Below are 16,245 nucleotides of genomic sequence, written 5' to 3'. Positions count from 1 at the left end.
CAGATGACACTCACCCCCTTCATCTTTGTTTAGAAGTGTAATTATTGCCTCCCCATGAACGGTAAACCACATGAAATGTAGACATGATGTGCTCTCTTGTAAAGCATAGACTCTCAGCAGAAGCAGGATGGCGTAATGCAAATAGCTGGGGCTGGGGCTGGGGCTGACATGGATTTCTGGGCTCTGAGCTCACCCACTGTGTGATTCCTGCCTTGCTGTGTCACCTCCTTAGGCAGTTTGCTGCTCTGGGAAAATGGGAGAAACCATAGTTCTTGAATTTCAGGGTTGATTTGAAGGTATAGAGTGAAAAAGGAGTGCAGAATGCTGGGGGAGAGGGAGTGGAGGGCAGCCCGGAGTGGTGGAAGTGTTCAGGCTGGAGAGAGGCCTGGGCCTCAGTTGGAGGGTGAACTCCCCCTAGCTCACTTCTGGAAAATGGGGCTAAGAGTGCCTACTTCACAAAGTTGGTGAGAGGAACTAATAAAATGCTGCCTGAATACTGATTAAATAAGCACCTGGCTTTAGGTGCTGGTCAGCACACCTTAGTGCCAGGGACCCCAGGTCAATATCTGGCCTCTGGGAGGCACTATTGCCTCGTGCTTTTGTCCATGGGCTGTGGAATCACGGGGTTGCAAAGTCCCATCCCAGTTGGGGCACTGCCTATCTACCCCACCTCGGACGCATTAATGAATGATCTGAGCCTGGTTCCCTTGACTCCAAAGGAGATGGTAATACCATCTCCCGGACGGTGGTGAAATCCACGAGCACTCACTAGCACCCGTGAGTTGATTGGTGTAAATCGCCGAGCAACAGTGTCTGGCACTTGGGAAGCGCTCAGTTACAGGGGGCTGTTATTATCTGCTTGGCTTGCTTCTTTGGGCGTCGAGGTGTAAGTTTAATGATGGGGGACAAGGGGCAGGGAGGAGGGCGCCTGGTCGGCTGCGATCTTCCGTGCCGGTGGAGCGGGCCGGGCCGGTGTCAGTGCGTATTTATTGATGGCAGGTATTTGGGGAGTAATTGAGCGCGGCGGCCGGCCCGGGGCGACAGTGGGCCTCCACGAGCAATTAAATGTGATTAGGCAGAGACCTTCGGGATCCAGCTGGGTGATTGATAACCCGGCCGCATTCCTGCCGGGCCCGCGACATCAAACGGGCGGCCGGCAGCGGGCGGGGCGGAAGGGGCCGAGCGCCTGGACGCTTCCCTTCTCGCCCGCGACGCCCACGGTTCTATGGGGAAACCGGGTGACGCGCCCCCTTCCTGCGCAAGGGTCACTCCCTTGCTGGCTTGCCAGGTGCAGCTAAGGAGGGAAGGTCGCGGGAAGGTTCGAGGTGACGAGGAGCCCCCTGCGCTGGGCGCACCGCTCCTGGCGCGCTGGGCTGGGCTCCCAGAATCCGGCACGGAATCGCTGGAACCGGGGAAGAGAGAATGTAAAAGAGAAGAGAAGGGGGAAATAGGAGACGGTGGGAATGAGAATCAATTAGAAAACAAAAAAATTGAGAGACGCCATGGAGGAGCAAAGTGACAGGCAAAGAAGGGGGTGGGGGAAGAGAGGGAAAAGAGAATTAAAAATGGGAACTTGAAAAGAAGTTACCGACAGTAAGAAGATAGAGGTAAAAATTATAAAGGTATAGAGTGCGACAGACAGGAGAAGAATAAAAGGTGGAGGAAAGGTAATAAAAGCGGGATGGCAAAAAAGAAAAAAGGAAGAGAAAGAGGTGAAAAGGAGGGAGTGCAAAAGATGAGAAAGGAAAATGAGAGACAAAAGAATGAGGAAAATTGAGCCGAAAAGTCAGAGGAAGCAAAGACAGGAAGGAAGCTAGCCTGGGTCCCCCCTAGCCTTCCCCCACCCCATCCCTGTCCCTGACTCAGTTTCAGCAAACTCTATGCCCAGAGCCAAGCGCTGCCTGGTGCCTGGGAGACCTGGCATTTGCCCCCAAGAGCCTGACTCCTTCCCAGCCCAAGCCATCAAGCCAGCTCCTTCCCCCTCCAGGCAGGAGGAGGGGAACCCCCACATCCAAGCCTGGGGTGAGCCTTGGGCTCTCTGTAGCCCAAGCCTAGGCCGCTAGACATAATTCACAAGTGGAGGTGCTGGGGGTTCCCGGGGCTGTTGCCTCGGGATCCTGGAGTCTTCGGAGCCAGGGAACAGTTTCTGTCTGTGCTGACTCCACAGACAGGATCAAAACAGCATGAAAGAAATCAGAGGGAGAACTTCGTCGGCAGGAGCTGGACTTCTAAAACCCCCTTCCGCCCCCATAGGCTTTAATATTAAAAAACCCCCTAGGAGTCTCAGACACTGTATTAATTAGTGCAACCACCCATGAAAAGTTGGGTTTGGAGCGGCATTCTTTGCCCTGTGTGAAAAACCAAGTCTAATAAACAATTGTTAAGTTGGCCTGTTGCCGCTGGTAAATTACATAGCATTAAAAAAATAATGCTTTTCATATTAGGCACTAATTAAAGGTTGGGACAGCATTAAAACAAGATAGGGAGGGGGGAAATCAAAGAAAATATAAAAATGTTCTTTCAAGAGTTATGGGAGGTTAATAAAGTATGTCTGTTAGAGTGAGCCTACTTTGCCCCTAGCTACAGCCAAACTGGAGCCACCACAATTGGGTCTCAATAAGATAATGATATTCCTTTCTCTGCTATTAAAAGCCTCCCAGTGCAAACTTAAAATGATTTATTTAATTTAGGAAATTATGAGGTGTAACTTCAAAGCCTCAGCCGTTAGTAATGGAAAATACCAGGTTGTTTAAAATTATAATAATAATTGTTTGGAGGACTCAGGACATCAAAGTGTTTTCATCAACAAATGCAGAGAGGTCCGGAGGAGGTTGGAAAGAGTCAAAGGAGGTGGATGGAGTTTGGATTTGATTATTACGAACCTTATCAGGGCAAGACTCAGGATTCCTGCAGCCTGGTCCTCTGTTCTGCTTTGAAGCGGGCTATTCTGGAAAGTAATTTTACTGCTTTTTATTTAGTTTGTAGGAGGGAGGAGGTGAGAGGGTGGCTGGGGGTGGGAGAGGGGGTAAAGGGGTCCAGGAGTTGACCGAGGGCTTTTCCTCGTTGCTGTGACCACTTTATTTTGTTAAAGAAGCCTGCAGCATCACCAATGGGGGGTGGAAAACATTTTTGCTTACAAAAATGGAAGGAGAGAGAGGAACAGACACAGTCAACTTCACCAACCAGGCCCTGTGATTTCGGGGAGGGTGTGTGTGACGTGGGTTCTTTTATAAATGAGGTTTATGCTTATTTCAAACCCAACAGTGGAGACGGAGTGGGGGTGGGGGAATGGCCTCTCCAACCCGTGGCAAATGAGCGGCTTTTATAGCAAAGAATGGCCGTGGGAGTTTTCATTCGGTCAGACAAGGTTCTGCTGAAAGGCAGGGATCCTCTTTTCAGTCGGGTCAGGCAGACGTTTCGCCAGCCACCGCTCTCAGCCAGGCCTTCACTGCCTACCTCCTGCCGCCCTGCTCCCTCCATTCCCCACAAGATCGCCCAGGCAGGGCTGGGAGGGGGAGACGGGAGGGCTGGATCTGAGCCCCAGGTCCACTGTGTTAGAGGAGCAATGAGGGATAGGAAGGGGAGCTGGAGAGAGACTGCAGACCTGGGATCTCAGGGTCTGGGGATCCAGAGTGTTCCCCAGGCCCTGGAGTCATTTCTGAGACACCTCCTGCCTGATTCGCCCTCACCATCTTTCATACCCACCTCCGCTCACACTGAGGCCTGGATTTCCCTGCCGCTACTTATCAGCTCTGTGACCTTAGTGAGCCACCTCTTTGTGCCTCAGTTTCCTCAACTATACATATCATCTATAATACCTCTCCAAGGAGTGTGTGGCAACTAAATGAGAACACGCGCGGGGAGGGGGGAAAAAAAGCCTAGTTCTGCACTCTGCAGGGGCTCCATAAATTCGATTTCCCTGCTCTCTTCCTCTCTTTCCAAAAAGCAGAGCTGTGTCTCTTGAAAAGTTTCGAACAAAGCACTGAAAGTATGGAACGGTGGGTAAATTTGCGCGCCAGGCTTCTGGCATCGGACGCAAGGATATCCAAAGCCCGCACACTAGCATCTTGCAATGCGCGCCTTCGCGGGTCCCTGGTGAGGGAGAGTCCTTTTGCCGCCACAGGTTGTCAGTCTGGCCTCTGAAACGCCCTGTGTGCCCGACCAAGCCTGACCGAGGCCCAGACCGCGGTGACTCGGAACCCAACCCCAGACTGCAGGCTTGAAGGGAGGCCCAGGGCAAGGGGGCGGCCCGGCTTCGCGGACCTCCGGCTTGGTTCTCAGCTCGGTAACCCCATCCACCTATGAGGCTGGGATGCATATGTTCGAGCCTGAACAACTCTTTTTCCCCTCTCCGAGCCTCAGGTTATGTTTCGGCGTCTGGAGCGATGGGGATGGTGCGCAGTTCCCCAGACGGATTCCAGTCTAAACCGCCAGCCACGCAAGATGCAGCCCCTTTTCTCCGGATCGCACTCTGGATCGCGACCCCGTCCTCCTGGGGACGAGCAGAGTCTTAACCCGGAGCCGGCGTCTCCGGATTCCCCACCCGGGCTGAGATCGCCCGGGGCTGCGGGGTCCAAGCGGCGCCGGGAAGGAAGCTCGGTGGACAGGCTAATTAGGGACCCAACTTGGCGGCTGATGACGAAACCAGGAAAGGCTTTGGCCTTTGGAAAACGCAATCCTTAAATGAATATGGCTGGATTCCGGGCTGAGATTAGGAGTTCGAGCCGGAGAAGTCCAGCGGGACTGCAGAGACGCGCTTTCAGGTAGGTTTGGGTCGCTCCAGCGGCTCAGCTCTGGCGGAGCGACTGAGCAAGACAAAATCAGCCTCCGACTTCGAGCCGACCCCTCGGTTTGGATCACTTCTGTGCTGGAGTTTGTGAAACCTCTGAACCACGTTGCCCGACCCCGGCCCCATAGGAAAAACGGAGTTTCCGGCGCCCACTTTCAAAGTGCGTGAGGGCACAATGGAAACGCGGGACGAAGCGCCAGTCCTGGTAGGTGCCAGGTGCCAATCTGCCCGCCGCGCTGTTTACGCAGCAAGAAGTCCTCGCATCCTTTCTGCCTCTGTTCCGAGTCACCGGAGCCTCCCATCCGAACAGTGACCTCGGAAATGTATCAATCATCAGGAACCACTTCAGAGTTATTTGTGCAACAGAAAGCTGAGTATAAGATCCTTCTCAGCGTCCTCCACCCATCACCATTTTATCGTGACGCCTCAAAACCCAAGCCTGACAGCAGTTCTGTATTGTTTCCACTGGGAGAGGAAGGCTGGGTGGAAAAGGGACTTGAATGAACCACCTTCCCACTTCAAACCGAAGAGTGTTTGCTCGAGTCCATCTCCTTGGAAGGAGATAGGAATGGTAAACGGAATGCGATTTGACATACTCCTGAAAGGGGAGCCGGCTTCCATCCCCCAGCCCAGCGAATGCACCTCGTTACCATGTCCACTTGCAAATAGCTATAAGGACCCTTTTCCTCAGTTTTAAGTTTGATGTGTTGGTAGCTGGGAGATTTCAAGTTCAAGATTTTCCCTTGATCATATACAAATGACTTAGATACTGGCCGATCTCTGCCTCACCACTTATTTAAAGCTCATCTTTCACTGTACTTTTTCTGAAAAATTCCTCGCAGCAATTCCACCTCTTTCCCATGAGTAACAAGCTGCCAGAGGAAACATTTCAAAGTATTTCAGTAGTTTCAGTTCACTCCCCACCACCACCAATCACCCCAACATGGCTGAATCTGGCCACAACTCTTGGTTGATTTACATTAAAATATTTAAAAAGACCAGCTCCCCCCTCATGTGGGTAGCACTTTCAAGCTAAGCCCAGCTAAGAACACAGAACACCTCTTAAAATAATTGTGAGTTTGGACAAACTTTACTGCAATAAGACAAATGCTTAATTTAATTCAGAATAAGAGATAACTCTTCAATAAAATATATAAAATTGTACAAGGCACCCTTTCAAAGGGATAAAGGTATACTGGAGGGAGGGGAGAGATGGACAGGAACGTGAAATACCAGGGAGCTTAATGGGCTGTTTGACAACCCCATTTTCACCAAGTCAAAACATGGCTTTACCTTCTGCCCCCCAACATGTAAAAAAGTATATAAAATTTTCTAATAAGTTTAGGACATACAACAGGTACACACACAGAGAAAGCATATTTTTTTCTCTTTCTGGATCTACTAATTGTTCAAGAATATTTAGCATATAGGTAATGGTTACAAGATACTCATTTTTTAAGCAGAAAATTACTATACCCCCACCCAAATCACCTTTGCAATCTGTGAGGATGAATGTACCTAGTATTTCTCCGAAACCATCAAGTCCTCTCAACAGGTTTTAACATTTTACTCTCCAATTATCTGAAATAAAGTTACCAACAGCCTTGAGAAGAATTAGGAAGTATTTCTAATTTTCTACCTCACCTCCAGGCAGTCTCAGGATTCTTCTCATCCCAGGTATTGGTCCTACAAAAATATTCTTAAAAAAGGAAAAACTTTAAAAATATGTGTGTGGTGGGGGGTGGGGAGACAGGAACAACTGTGGTATATAAAGAGGTTTCTTTTAATGCAAGTAAAATGCAGAAATATGATGTGTCCCCTTCACTTTGAATAATCTCTCTATATCTAATATTTTCTGTGTGCATTGTGTCTATTTCTAATATTTGTTTTCCATAAGCAGAAGTCAATAAGCCCGTAAAAATCATTGACTTTAGCACATTTTGCAAATAATTTGTCTCCCTAAGAAAATACAACAAATGGACTTACACAGTGTCTTTTGGGAAGGTGATATATAGAAAAAAGCACATATGTATATAAATTTTGCCTTTTAAAATAATTTGAATTTTTACGTCTGCTGTATAAAAATGTATTATATTTTATTATATATATATATTTATACATAAAAACCATCAGAGCCAATCTTTGTGAAAGGAGAAGGGGGCATCTGGAAGATTACACCAAGAAAACAGGGCTTGGTGCCTCCGCCTACAGAACAAATTTCAGCTATGTCGTGTGGCCCTGTCGGCCTAGCCGCTTAGGGTGGTGCACGCAGGGTTAGCAGAGCAGGAGTATTGGCTGGTACTGCCTTCGTGGAGAGGGAGAGGAAGCCCTTTGAAACAAGCATCCATCATGGAGTCTATTGATCTGGTCTTCCTTAGGACAGGTGGTACATGCCATATCCCACTGGCGTGGCATAGAGTCCCACGGGCGGGATGGGAAGCACAGGTCTATGGAACGGGTAGGATGCTCCATATATGGACGCTGCCTGCAGGGGCGAGCTGATGGGGAAAGGGAGACTGAAGCTGGAGGGCAGCATAGGTTTTGCAGCCATTTTCAGCTTTTCCAGTTCTGCCTCCTGCAGTCTTTTCGCCTTGGCCCTTCGGTTCTGGAACCAGATTTTGACCTGGGTCTCTGTGAGGTTCAGAGAGCTGGAGAACTCTGCACGCTCTGCAATGGAGAGGTACTGTTTCTGACGGAACTTGCGCTCCAGAGCGAGGAGCTGGGATGTGGTAAAGGGCGTGCGCGGCTTCCGATTGGTCTTGTGTTTCCTCAGGGTGCAGGTGGTAGGGCTCATATGTCCTAGAGAACAGAGAGGGGAGCGGATTAGCAAAAGAAAGTTACATTAAAATAATAATAAAAAACCCATCTCCCCTGTCATCTCTCTAGGTTTTCTCCTTTCAGGCCTCCCCTCTCAACTGAAAGCACTCAGCTTTAAAAAAAAACCTATACACACACACACACACACACACACACACACACACACATACATATCTATGTATGGAAAGACATACTTTATTTCATCTTTGAAAAAGGTACCTTTGTCAAAACTATGTGTGTTTCTTGGGGGGAGGGGGACCATATATAAATGGGTAAGTTGCTTCGTTTTTTAAAAATGAGTCTTTTAACAAAAATTTTGGAAATATAATGGTGTAACTGAACCTTCTATACGGAAAACAAACAGCATTAGAGATAACAGAAATAGAACATTTAATGTAAGACAAGGGAATCAAGTGGTTGGTGAGAAATGAAACGCTATCTCTTCTGAGCATAATTTATCTTGTCTTTAAAAATGGGAGACCAGGTTCATGATTATCCCAGCCTCCCTTGGATGTGGAGACAATCACATATGGGAAGGAAAATGAAAAAGGTTTTAGCAACCGGGTTAGCTGTTTCCCTTGGTCCCCTCTCTGAACCAGAAAAAGTGGATTGTGTCAGCATATTTATGAAGGGTAATCGTGCAGATAAGGTCTGTGGTAAATTAATAGCATCTTTGAATTTGGGGGCAATCCCACGCAATAAACAGTCACACACAGCTGTCATTGCATCCAGTCCACAGATTATAAAATCTGAACATCATTTTACAGATCTGGATGTGGGATAAGGTTCTTGGCTGGGCACTTCTGTAATATAAACTTTACTAAGACGAAGGGAAAAATTAGCTAGCCCATAAATGTAAATGTCAGGGGAAATCATGCTGCCTCCGAATTGAGAGCACGTGATGACATCTTAGTCATCCCCTCTGCTCATTCTACAGCTTCCGGCAAATGTGTAAATGATTAGTTTGTCGGGGGAAAAACAAGCAAAATAAAGGTATGCCAACAGCATCCAGACTCCACATTTAAAATGGATTCAATTACAGCAAATCACAGACTGGGACATCCTTGTGATTCCACAGCATCAACTAACTTCGGGCTTGTCTTCCTCAAGGGTGGGTGGGCGGAGGAGGATAGAGCTGTGGTGATAGAATGCTTAACAATTAATTTTCTGCATTTGGCTTTTACGAGCTATGCTAATTTTCCAAATGTGGCCACAGTATTAACTCTAATGTATTCATGGGAGAATGCTGCATTTCTTGTTTAGTTACTTTGGTGGCCCAAGAAAGAGTTTACACTTCATACTTGAGGGTGACACAGCACAAGTCCCAACCCAGCTTCCATTTCCAACAAGAGATGGATCTGTTCTAGTGTCGCATTATTACCTATCACTTTACTGAATCAAAAAGAGGTAAGAGGCTTTGTAACCAAGCAAAGAACAGAAATCTGGGAAAGGGAAGGATAAGAAACTACCATAAAAGTCTATACTTTTGCATTTGCTAATCCCTAAGTTACTACAGAGCTGGGGAGCCAGCTTCTTAATTTACAAATTAACAACACTGTCAGAGACTCTCAAGAGACCTGCAAAATTCTCGCCCTTTCTAAACTAGGCCTGGCTCTCAGGAGGACCCAGGTGTCTCAGCTCAGATACCAAGTTCCTAGTGTGTATATACTCTTGCTCCTGGCTCTACGTGGGGTTTTGAAGCACTATGCGCCTGGGCAGGGTAATTCCAGCTGGTCCTTCGGGTTACATTTGAATTATGAAATCCAGGTGACCGGGATCGCACATGTGTATCAAAACCATGAAGCTATGAGGCTTCCTCCCAATGCAACACTCCCCATCCCTCCACCCCCACCTAATTTTAAACCAGCCAGAGGAAGGATGCGATTATATAAGGCAAAACAGCGTTTATCCTACTTCCTCCAAATAACAAAATCAGGCCCGGGCGGGTAGCTCCCTCTCGCCCCAGGCTCCGTCGCCTGGCATTCTCAGGACCCACTGCTCCGACCGCAGGGTTCCCGCTGCCACCTCCAGGCCCAAAGCACCAACAATTCTTTATGGTGTTTTTTGTTTTTTTTTTTTACTTTAAGTTCCGGGATACATGTGCAGAATGTGCAGGTTATAAACTCGTTTCTCAGAATTTCTAGTTCTTTTCATGGGAAGGTCACAGCCTGGGCCCGAGGTTGCCTTACCCAGAGCAGGGAAGCTTGAGCACAGGGCAGGGATGTTTAGAGGGGTAGTAGGTCATTGCCTTTCCAGACCCACAGGCCTAAAGGATGGCAGGATTCCTAACCTCTGGACACTACTCCATTTAAGGCCTGTATCATTGGCTGGGCATAGCCGTAGGCTATGTACTCAGTAGTTGTTAAACAAATTAAGTCTTTTAATTTTCTGAGCCTCTACCTCACTGTCAATAAAGTGGGTAAGTAACACTAATCCCTCAATGTGGTCCACAGTACTAAAATTTTAAGAGTACCCAGAGCCCCGTCTGCCACCTGGTAGGTGATCATTAAATGGTCCCAAGCTTTTTTTTTTTTTTTTTTTGGTCAGGCCCAAACTGCCGATTCCTCTCTGAACTTTGCTGAAATGTCCTCATCAGTTAAGAGGCCGGCTGTTGCCCTACAGAGGAGATAAGATAATACGGTGAAAAGTGCTATAAAGCACTATCCAAACTTGAGTTTAAATTCTTTGAGTCCCTTAATCTCCTCGCCCTTTGAATCTTTCAGAGTTTCTAACAGGGTGGAGAGAGACTGCCAGAGGGGACAGCCACTGACGCCTGGGTATATGGCCTTGTTTTGTTAACAAAATACAGTGCGTCTAGTCTTGAGGGCTGAATGATGTAAATAGTGAAAGGATCTCTCTCAGCTTTGGAGAAAGTCCCTCCACAGCCCCCACCCTCACCTTTCCTAAAGGTAGGGGATGGGGTGGCGGGAAATTAGGGGGTAGAGAAACCATAAAAGCCAAGAGATAAAAGTAAAAGAGGCTGTAAAGGATAACGTCTCCAAATTGTAAAAGGACTCAGGGACCAAAAATGGATGCTGAAGCGGAGAATTCTCCGCAGCCTCAATTCTCAAGTGGGGTGCAGGTGCGGATCTCTACCTAGTCTCTCTGGGGAGAGGACGCAAAAGTGGTCAGGGCATATCAGACAGAGGAGCAGGGGGTGGGCAACAGGCCCCCCTGGCCAATCAGTGGTTGTTGGTATCCTGGGACAAGCAAAGGCCGTCTTCTTTAAAAGCCTCAGCGTCCACGTCTGAAAAATAGGGTAGTCACAAGTCCAGTGTCTACACTTGGGGGTTCTAGTGAGGATCTGGATCTGGTAAGCTAGTGAGCATCACTTTGCAAACTCTCAAGCCCTGCTGGAATGCGATTAATTATTACTGTGAGCCAAGAAGAGCCCGTGCGTTTCTGGCCCCAGCCCGCTCCCGACGAAGCTCAGGACCTTGCCGGCGAGGTGCTGGCTGCGGAGACCACAGGGAGACGTTTCCTCCCCGCACCAGACTCTGGTGCCACCATCCCTTCGTGGGATCCGGCTTCGACACCCGCGGGACTCACGAAAGAAAATGGTTTCTACTCAGTGTCTGGCTAAGCCCAGTTAGCTCATCTTTAAAATGGGGGCACAACTCTCAGGGTTGAGTTTTGAACCTGTCTCGTTCCTGGCACATCCAAGTGCTCACTGAACATAGATCCATCTCCCTCACTCCCCAGGCAGAGACTCCGGGGAACAGTGAAACAAAAACAAGCCAAGTGGCCAGAGCGCAGGGCCGAGGGCTGTAGAAACGGACCACCGAGCGACCCCGTAAACCCAGCTGGAGTTCGCTCTTGAAAGAACAATCTGGGTGTCGAGGGGAGTCTCAGACACACACAGCGCGGTTATTACCCAGAGGGTGTCTTGGATGCGGACGGCGCACCGGCCGCGCCGAACGCCCCGGGCACCCAGGAGTCCAGGGGCCCTGGGCTTGCTTTCCCGGGAGTGTAGCGCACGCAGAAGGGTCTCGGTACCCCCAGCCCTGGAACACCCGCCCCCCGCTCCCTCCAGTACCCCGCGCTACCTCCTACTCCTGCCCCGGCCCCGGCGCGCACTCACTTGGCGGCGGCGAATATCGGCCGGGTTCCTGCATCCACGCCGCTCCATCTTCTGAGTTTTCCGACTTGACCGAGGCGGTCTCGAAGGGCTTCACCAGCGGCCCGGGGCTGTGCGCTTCCCGAGCGCCGTGCCCCGGCAGCAGCAGTGGCCGCAGGGTGGCCCCGGCCGAGGCGCTTTCGGCCGGCAGCGGGGACGCCTCCTTGGGCGGCTTCTTGTCGGACATGAGCGCCTCCACGCTGAAGGGCAAGCTGGAGACCTTGACGCGGCGCTCCTCCGCGGCCCCCTCGGCGCCCCCAGGCCCCGGGCCTGGTCCGGCCACCACTGCTGGGCCCTCCTCGTCGGGCGAAAACAGGTCACTGCCTTTGGACGGAGAAGCCATGACTTCTCTGCCCTACGTAGCTCCCGAGGCGCGACTCCGCTGGCAACCCGGCAGCGGCGACCCAAACTTTTTTGCTGGGGAGACGGGAGGGGCGCGCTGGGAGCCCAGCCTTTCCTCCGAGGGGAAGTGGGAGACGCGCGCCGCCAATCCGCGCCGGGCCTGGCGCTGACGCCAGAGACGCTCGCCCCTGATTGGCTCTTCCCGAAGGGGCTGCCCCCCCTTTTTTTTTTTTTTTTTTCCTGTTTGAAATAAATTAGGAGTTAATTACAGGAGCAGTCAGCAGAGTTGTTATTAGGCGATCCCTGAAGGGTTATAATCACGCCGAAACTGAAAAGCCCGAGACCTAATTAAGAGCGATTATTTAAAGAGGAAGTTCGCCGAGTCCCATTTCTTCTCTCTTTTGACCCTTCTTTAAAAGGGACCCTGCGCCCATCCCATTCTCGCTCTACCGCCAGAATAAGTTCAAGATTCGCAAACAGCATTGCAGAAACATTTACGAAGCCCCTACTATGCGTCAAAACTGGCTTACCTTACAATTCCAGAGAGTCGGTGCTGAAACTCACAGGCCAGTATCTCTCTGAAAAGAAATGTATGCACTTAGAAGAGTATCTCGCCACTAGCCAGCGCTCAAAAGCACCCACTGTTATTATTATAACTCTTTCCCCTGGAAAAGAGGAGCCGGAAGGAGCCCGAGAAGTGGTCAGGAGTGCCACTCTCCCAAATGGTTCGGAGTGGAGAATTTAAATCAGTTGTCCCCATCTCTCTCACTAGAAAGCAAATCCAGCGCACTTTTAGAAAGTTGAAATCTCTGTGCTTGTCTCCTGAACCTCCTTTCTGAGCGAGATCCGGATCCGACCTTTTTCTCAAGACAGTGTAAATGTGTATTCATGAGTTTGTTTGAGCCTGTGTTTGTCGTGCGTGTTTGAATGCCAGTGTTTGCCTCGGAGGGTAATGGGGGTGGGGGGGGGGGGGGAGGAAAAGTCGCCAATATCTAGTGCCTGCCTCCCGTTTGCAAGTCTCAGAAATACCGGCTTCCAAGTTTGCACACCCTAGGCCTACATACCATTTTGGGAAGCACATTTTTATTCATGGCACCTGGTTTTTTATAAAAACATAGATGTCTCCACCCCACCCCAAATTATACCCTCGGTAATTCCTTTCCAAAGCCTCAGTGATGACTGTCTCAGCCTGGGGAAGGGGAGAGCGAGCTTCGAGGATTAGAGGCCTCGGACCTCTCCGCTGGTCCTCAAAATGCCTGGCCTAGAAGGTTAGCTTCAAACGACTTTTTTCAGGCTGCGGCTGTCTTTTCCTATATCTGAACGATTAGCCTGCGACTGACGAGGTAAATAGAAGTCACCCAGTTCAGGACCTCGCCTACAGCAGATGCTTGCTAAACATTCCCTAGAGCATTGGAAGGGAGAGACATTGTTTTTAATTATTTAAATGACCAAGGCTTGGAGGCTACCTCCCAGTTCAGGAGTATTAGAAATTTGACTCCTAGACCTACAGACCCTTATGTACCCTTCCCAATGTACCCCTCTGAGGCACTGTTTCCTTCGCCCCAAACCTTTCCCTGAAGTGAAACTGTGCTGGCCCGAGAGAACTGGAAAAAAGTATTACCTGAATCTTAGAAGATAAAAACAGTCTGCACAAGCCAGTTAATTCAGTTTGATTAAAGATGATCCTGAAAAAGTAAAAGAGTAAATAAGTCCTAAACACAGTCTTCCAAAACTTCTGAGTTTCTCTCCCACTATAAAGAATATGCACATTTCTTCTTAACCAACTGGAGGCTCAAAAAAGTTAAAAAAAAAAAAAAACTATGAAAACTACCTGGAGATGTATGCGTTTTCCCCTTGAGTCATACCTGGTGATAGTTGATTTGATATGCATCTCAAATACAGTACAGGTAAATCCAGATTAAGTTCTGTACCTTCTAGATGTACAAGGCAAGGTGCAGGCTATATATTTTGGAAGCAAATCTGAAATTCGTTTAGCCCTCAGCTGCCAAAGTGTACAAAAGGGTTCAACTTTCAGTTAGGCTAAACGCAGCCAATGTTTTATAATTATTCCTGAAAACTCCTTGTTAATATCTGTCAGCTATAAGGCACACAGGATCACTCCTGAGAAATTCGAAACAAAAATCAATACCACTGGAACTCCTTTATTTTAATGAACTTCTCTGGGAAAGGAAAAGCCAGGTCCCCTTTACTACTCTGGAATACTGAAGTCCAGGCAGAGACAAATAAATTATAAAGCCAGGAATAGGAAAACAGAGATAAAAAAATTACTGGTGTTCAAAATCAGAGTGCCAAGCTCTGACCATGAATAGGAAAGATGCTGAGAGAGGAACCAGCCTGCTCCGGGGTCTTTGCCAGTTCCCTCCCCAGCTCTCTGCTGAGGTGGAGACAAATCGGGAAAGGGGCTCACTTCTGCTGGGAAAGGGCTGGAACCGCAACACAACGCTAGCCCTTTATGGAAAGCCCCAAGTCTGCATTTAATCCAACTTTGGCTGCGTTTTCAGAACGTTTTATTCACCTTTTCCTGGCGGAGTGACCTTGGGCACTCTAAATTGCTTCCTCCAGCCAGCATTTTTTTATCTCCAAAATGAGAGATAATAATCCTTACCTGAGATGACTCTGGTGGTGATTAAATTCAATAGGCTACCTAAAGTAACTAGAAGGCATAGGAGGTCCAGGTTAAAAACATTATTGTATATCAAAAGCAATCACAATGTATCGAATGCTTTCTCCCTGCCAAGTATCGAAAGATAAGGTGCATCCCAGACCTTAAGGTAGGTTCTTTGTAAAATTTCCGGGGCTGAGAATTTGGCTTGGTCTGAGAAGTGTCCTGGTTTGGGGACAGTGATCTAGCGGAGAACTGGCTTTGTCACGTAGAAGGCACTCAGTAAATGTTAGTTCCCGGGGATGTATGCGTAGCTGCAATATTTGCTAGCAAAAAAGTGGGGTTCCAGTCGGAACTCAGCCACCAGGAAGCATCAACTCTGAAGGATGCTTTAGTGCCTGGACCTATCCAGGATCTTACTGGTTTCTTCCAACACACCGCTGCTAGCAGATTATTTTCCCCATTTCACAGATAAATTCCTAAGGCTGGGAAACGCTAATACTCTGCCCAAGGTCGCGCAGGTAGAAGTGGGAGACCCAGGAATCCCCCCCACCGCGAGGCTGAGGCCTCTGAGCGCAGATCCTCAACCCTGCGCCTTCCCGCCCTCCCCGGGGCGTGTTACACCCGCCAGGCCCCTTCTTGAAGCAACCGCGTACGCGCGCCGCGAGTCCCAAGGAGAAAACACTCCTTGCAAACCGTGGAGCGCTGCGCGCAGACCGCAGCGTTTGTAACCCCGAGGGCCGAACGCTGGATCCCAGCGGCTAGAAGGGGGCGGGGGAGGGGCAGCGAAGGGGACTGTAGACGGGCCTGGGCTTCGGGCAGGCGCCAGGCGCGGGGAGATGAAAGGCGGGCTCCGGGGGAAGGGGCTGCGCCGGGTGACCGGCTCCAGCCGCGCCGGGCGCCCCGCCCCCGCCCTGCCCCGCCCCCGCTGCCCGGGGCAGAGGCGGCTGCCCGCGCCGGAGCCGCGTTAATTGCTCTCGGCCCTAGCACTCAGCCTGCGCGGAGCCGGGACAACCTCGCTCCAGGAGGAATGACAATTCGCCCTAATGGGACAACCTCGCTCCCAGAGGAGTGACAATTCCTCCTAATGGGAGCTCGTTAGCGGCCTATTCTACCGAGCCCGGGTATCAGAAGCGGGCAGACCCGCGGGCGCCAACATCCGCCAGGAATTCCACAACACCGCTCACCCACCCCCCAAGACATTGGCTGTGTGACTTCGGGCGAAAGGCTACTCCTCTCTGAGCTCATTTTTCTTACTGGTGTGTTGCAAAGTGGGAATGGGGAAGGTTTGGTCCTCTGGTGTCTAGAGAGATCACTTTCCGAGTTACACAGCCGAGGAAGTCGGGTAGACAGATATTCAGGGTCACAGCTGGAGGTTTTGGGGGTACAAACGTCTTGCTTGCGAAGCTCTGCAAGCCCAAGCTGGTTCTTTCCTGTTCCCGTCCCCTAAGGTCCGGAGTCGGGACCGAACCCGAGTTTGAGCCGGGGCTGGTGAGAAGGAGCCTTTGCCAAAAGCACGATGCAGATTACTGAAGGCCCCCTAAAGCCTGAGCTTTC

The 16,245-nt window shown here is 49.8% G+C and overlaps 1 protein-coding gene across 1 annotated transcript; it reads right to left on the bottom strand.

The window, feature by feature from the left end:
* Positions 1 to 3,099: 3,099 nt before the first annotated feature.
* On the bottom strand, positions 3,100 to 12,173 carry MSX2 (msh homeobox 2). Its single transcript, XM_009241298.4, has 2 exons — positions 11,688 to 12,173; positions 3,100 to 7,588 (listed from the first exon to the last, which is right to left on the bottom strand). Exons 1-2 carry the CDS (start codon positions 12,064 to 12,066, stop codon positions 7,164 to 7,166), a joined length of 804 nt encoding a protein of 267 aa, XP_009239573.2. The 5' UTR covers positions 12,067 to 12,173; the 3' UTR covers positions 3,100 to 7,163.
* Positions 12,174 to 16,245: the final 4,072 nt, after the last annotated feature.

Source organism: Pongo abelii, chromosome 4, assembly GCF_028885655.2.
Source record: "Pongo abelii isolate AG06213 chromosome 4, NHGRI_mPonAbe1-v2.0_pri, whole genome shotgun sequence".
NCBI lineage: Eukaryota > Metazoa > Chordata > Mammalia > Primates > Hominidae > Pongo > Pongo abelii.
Note: the sequence above shows the minus strand (reverse complement) of the source record. Positions and strands in the feature narration are given on the sequence as shown.

Coding starts and splice junctions, on each gene's coding strand:
- MSX2 (XM_009241298.4), bottom strand. CDS start 12,066: ATGGCTTCTCCGTCCAAAGGCAGTGACCTGTTTTCGCCCGACGAGGAG. Junction 7,589..11,687: donor CCGATATTCGCCGCCGCCAA/GTGAGTGCGCGC, acceptor TCTGTTCTCTAG/GACATATGAGCCCTACCACC.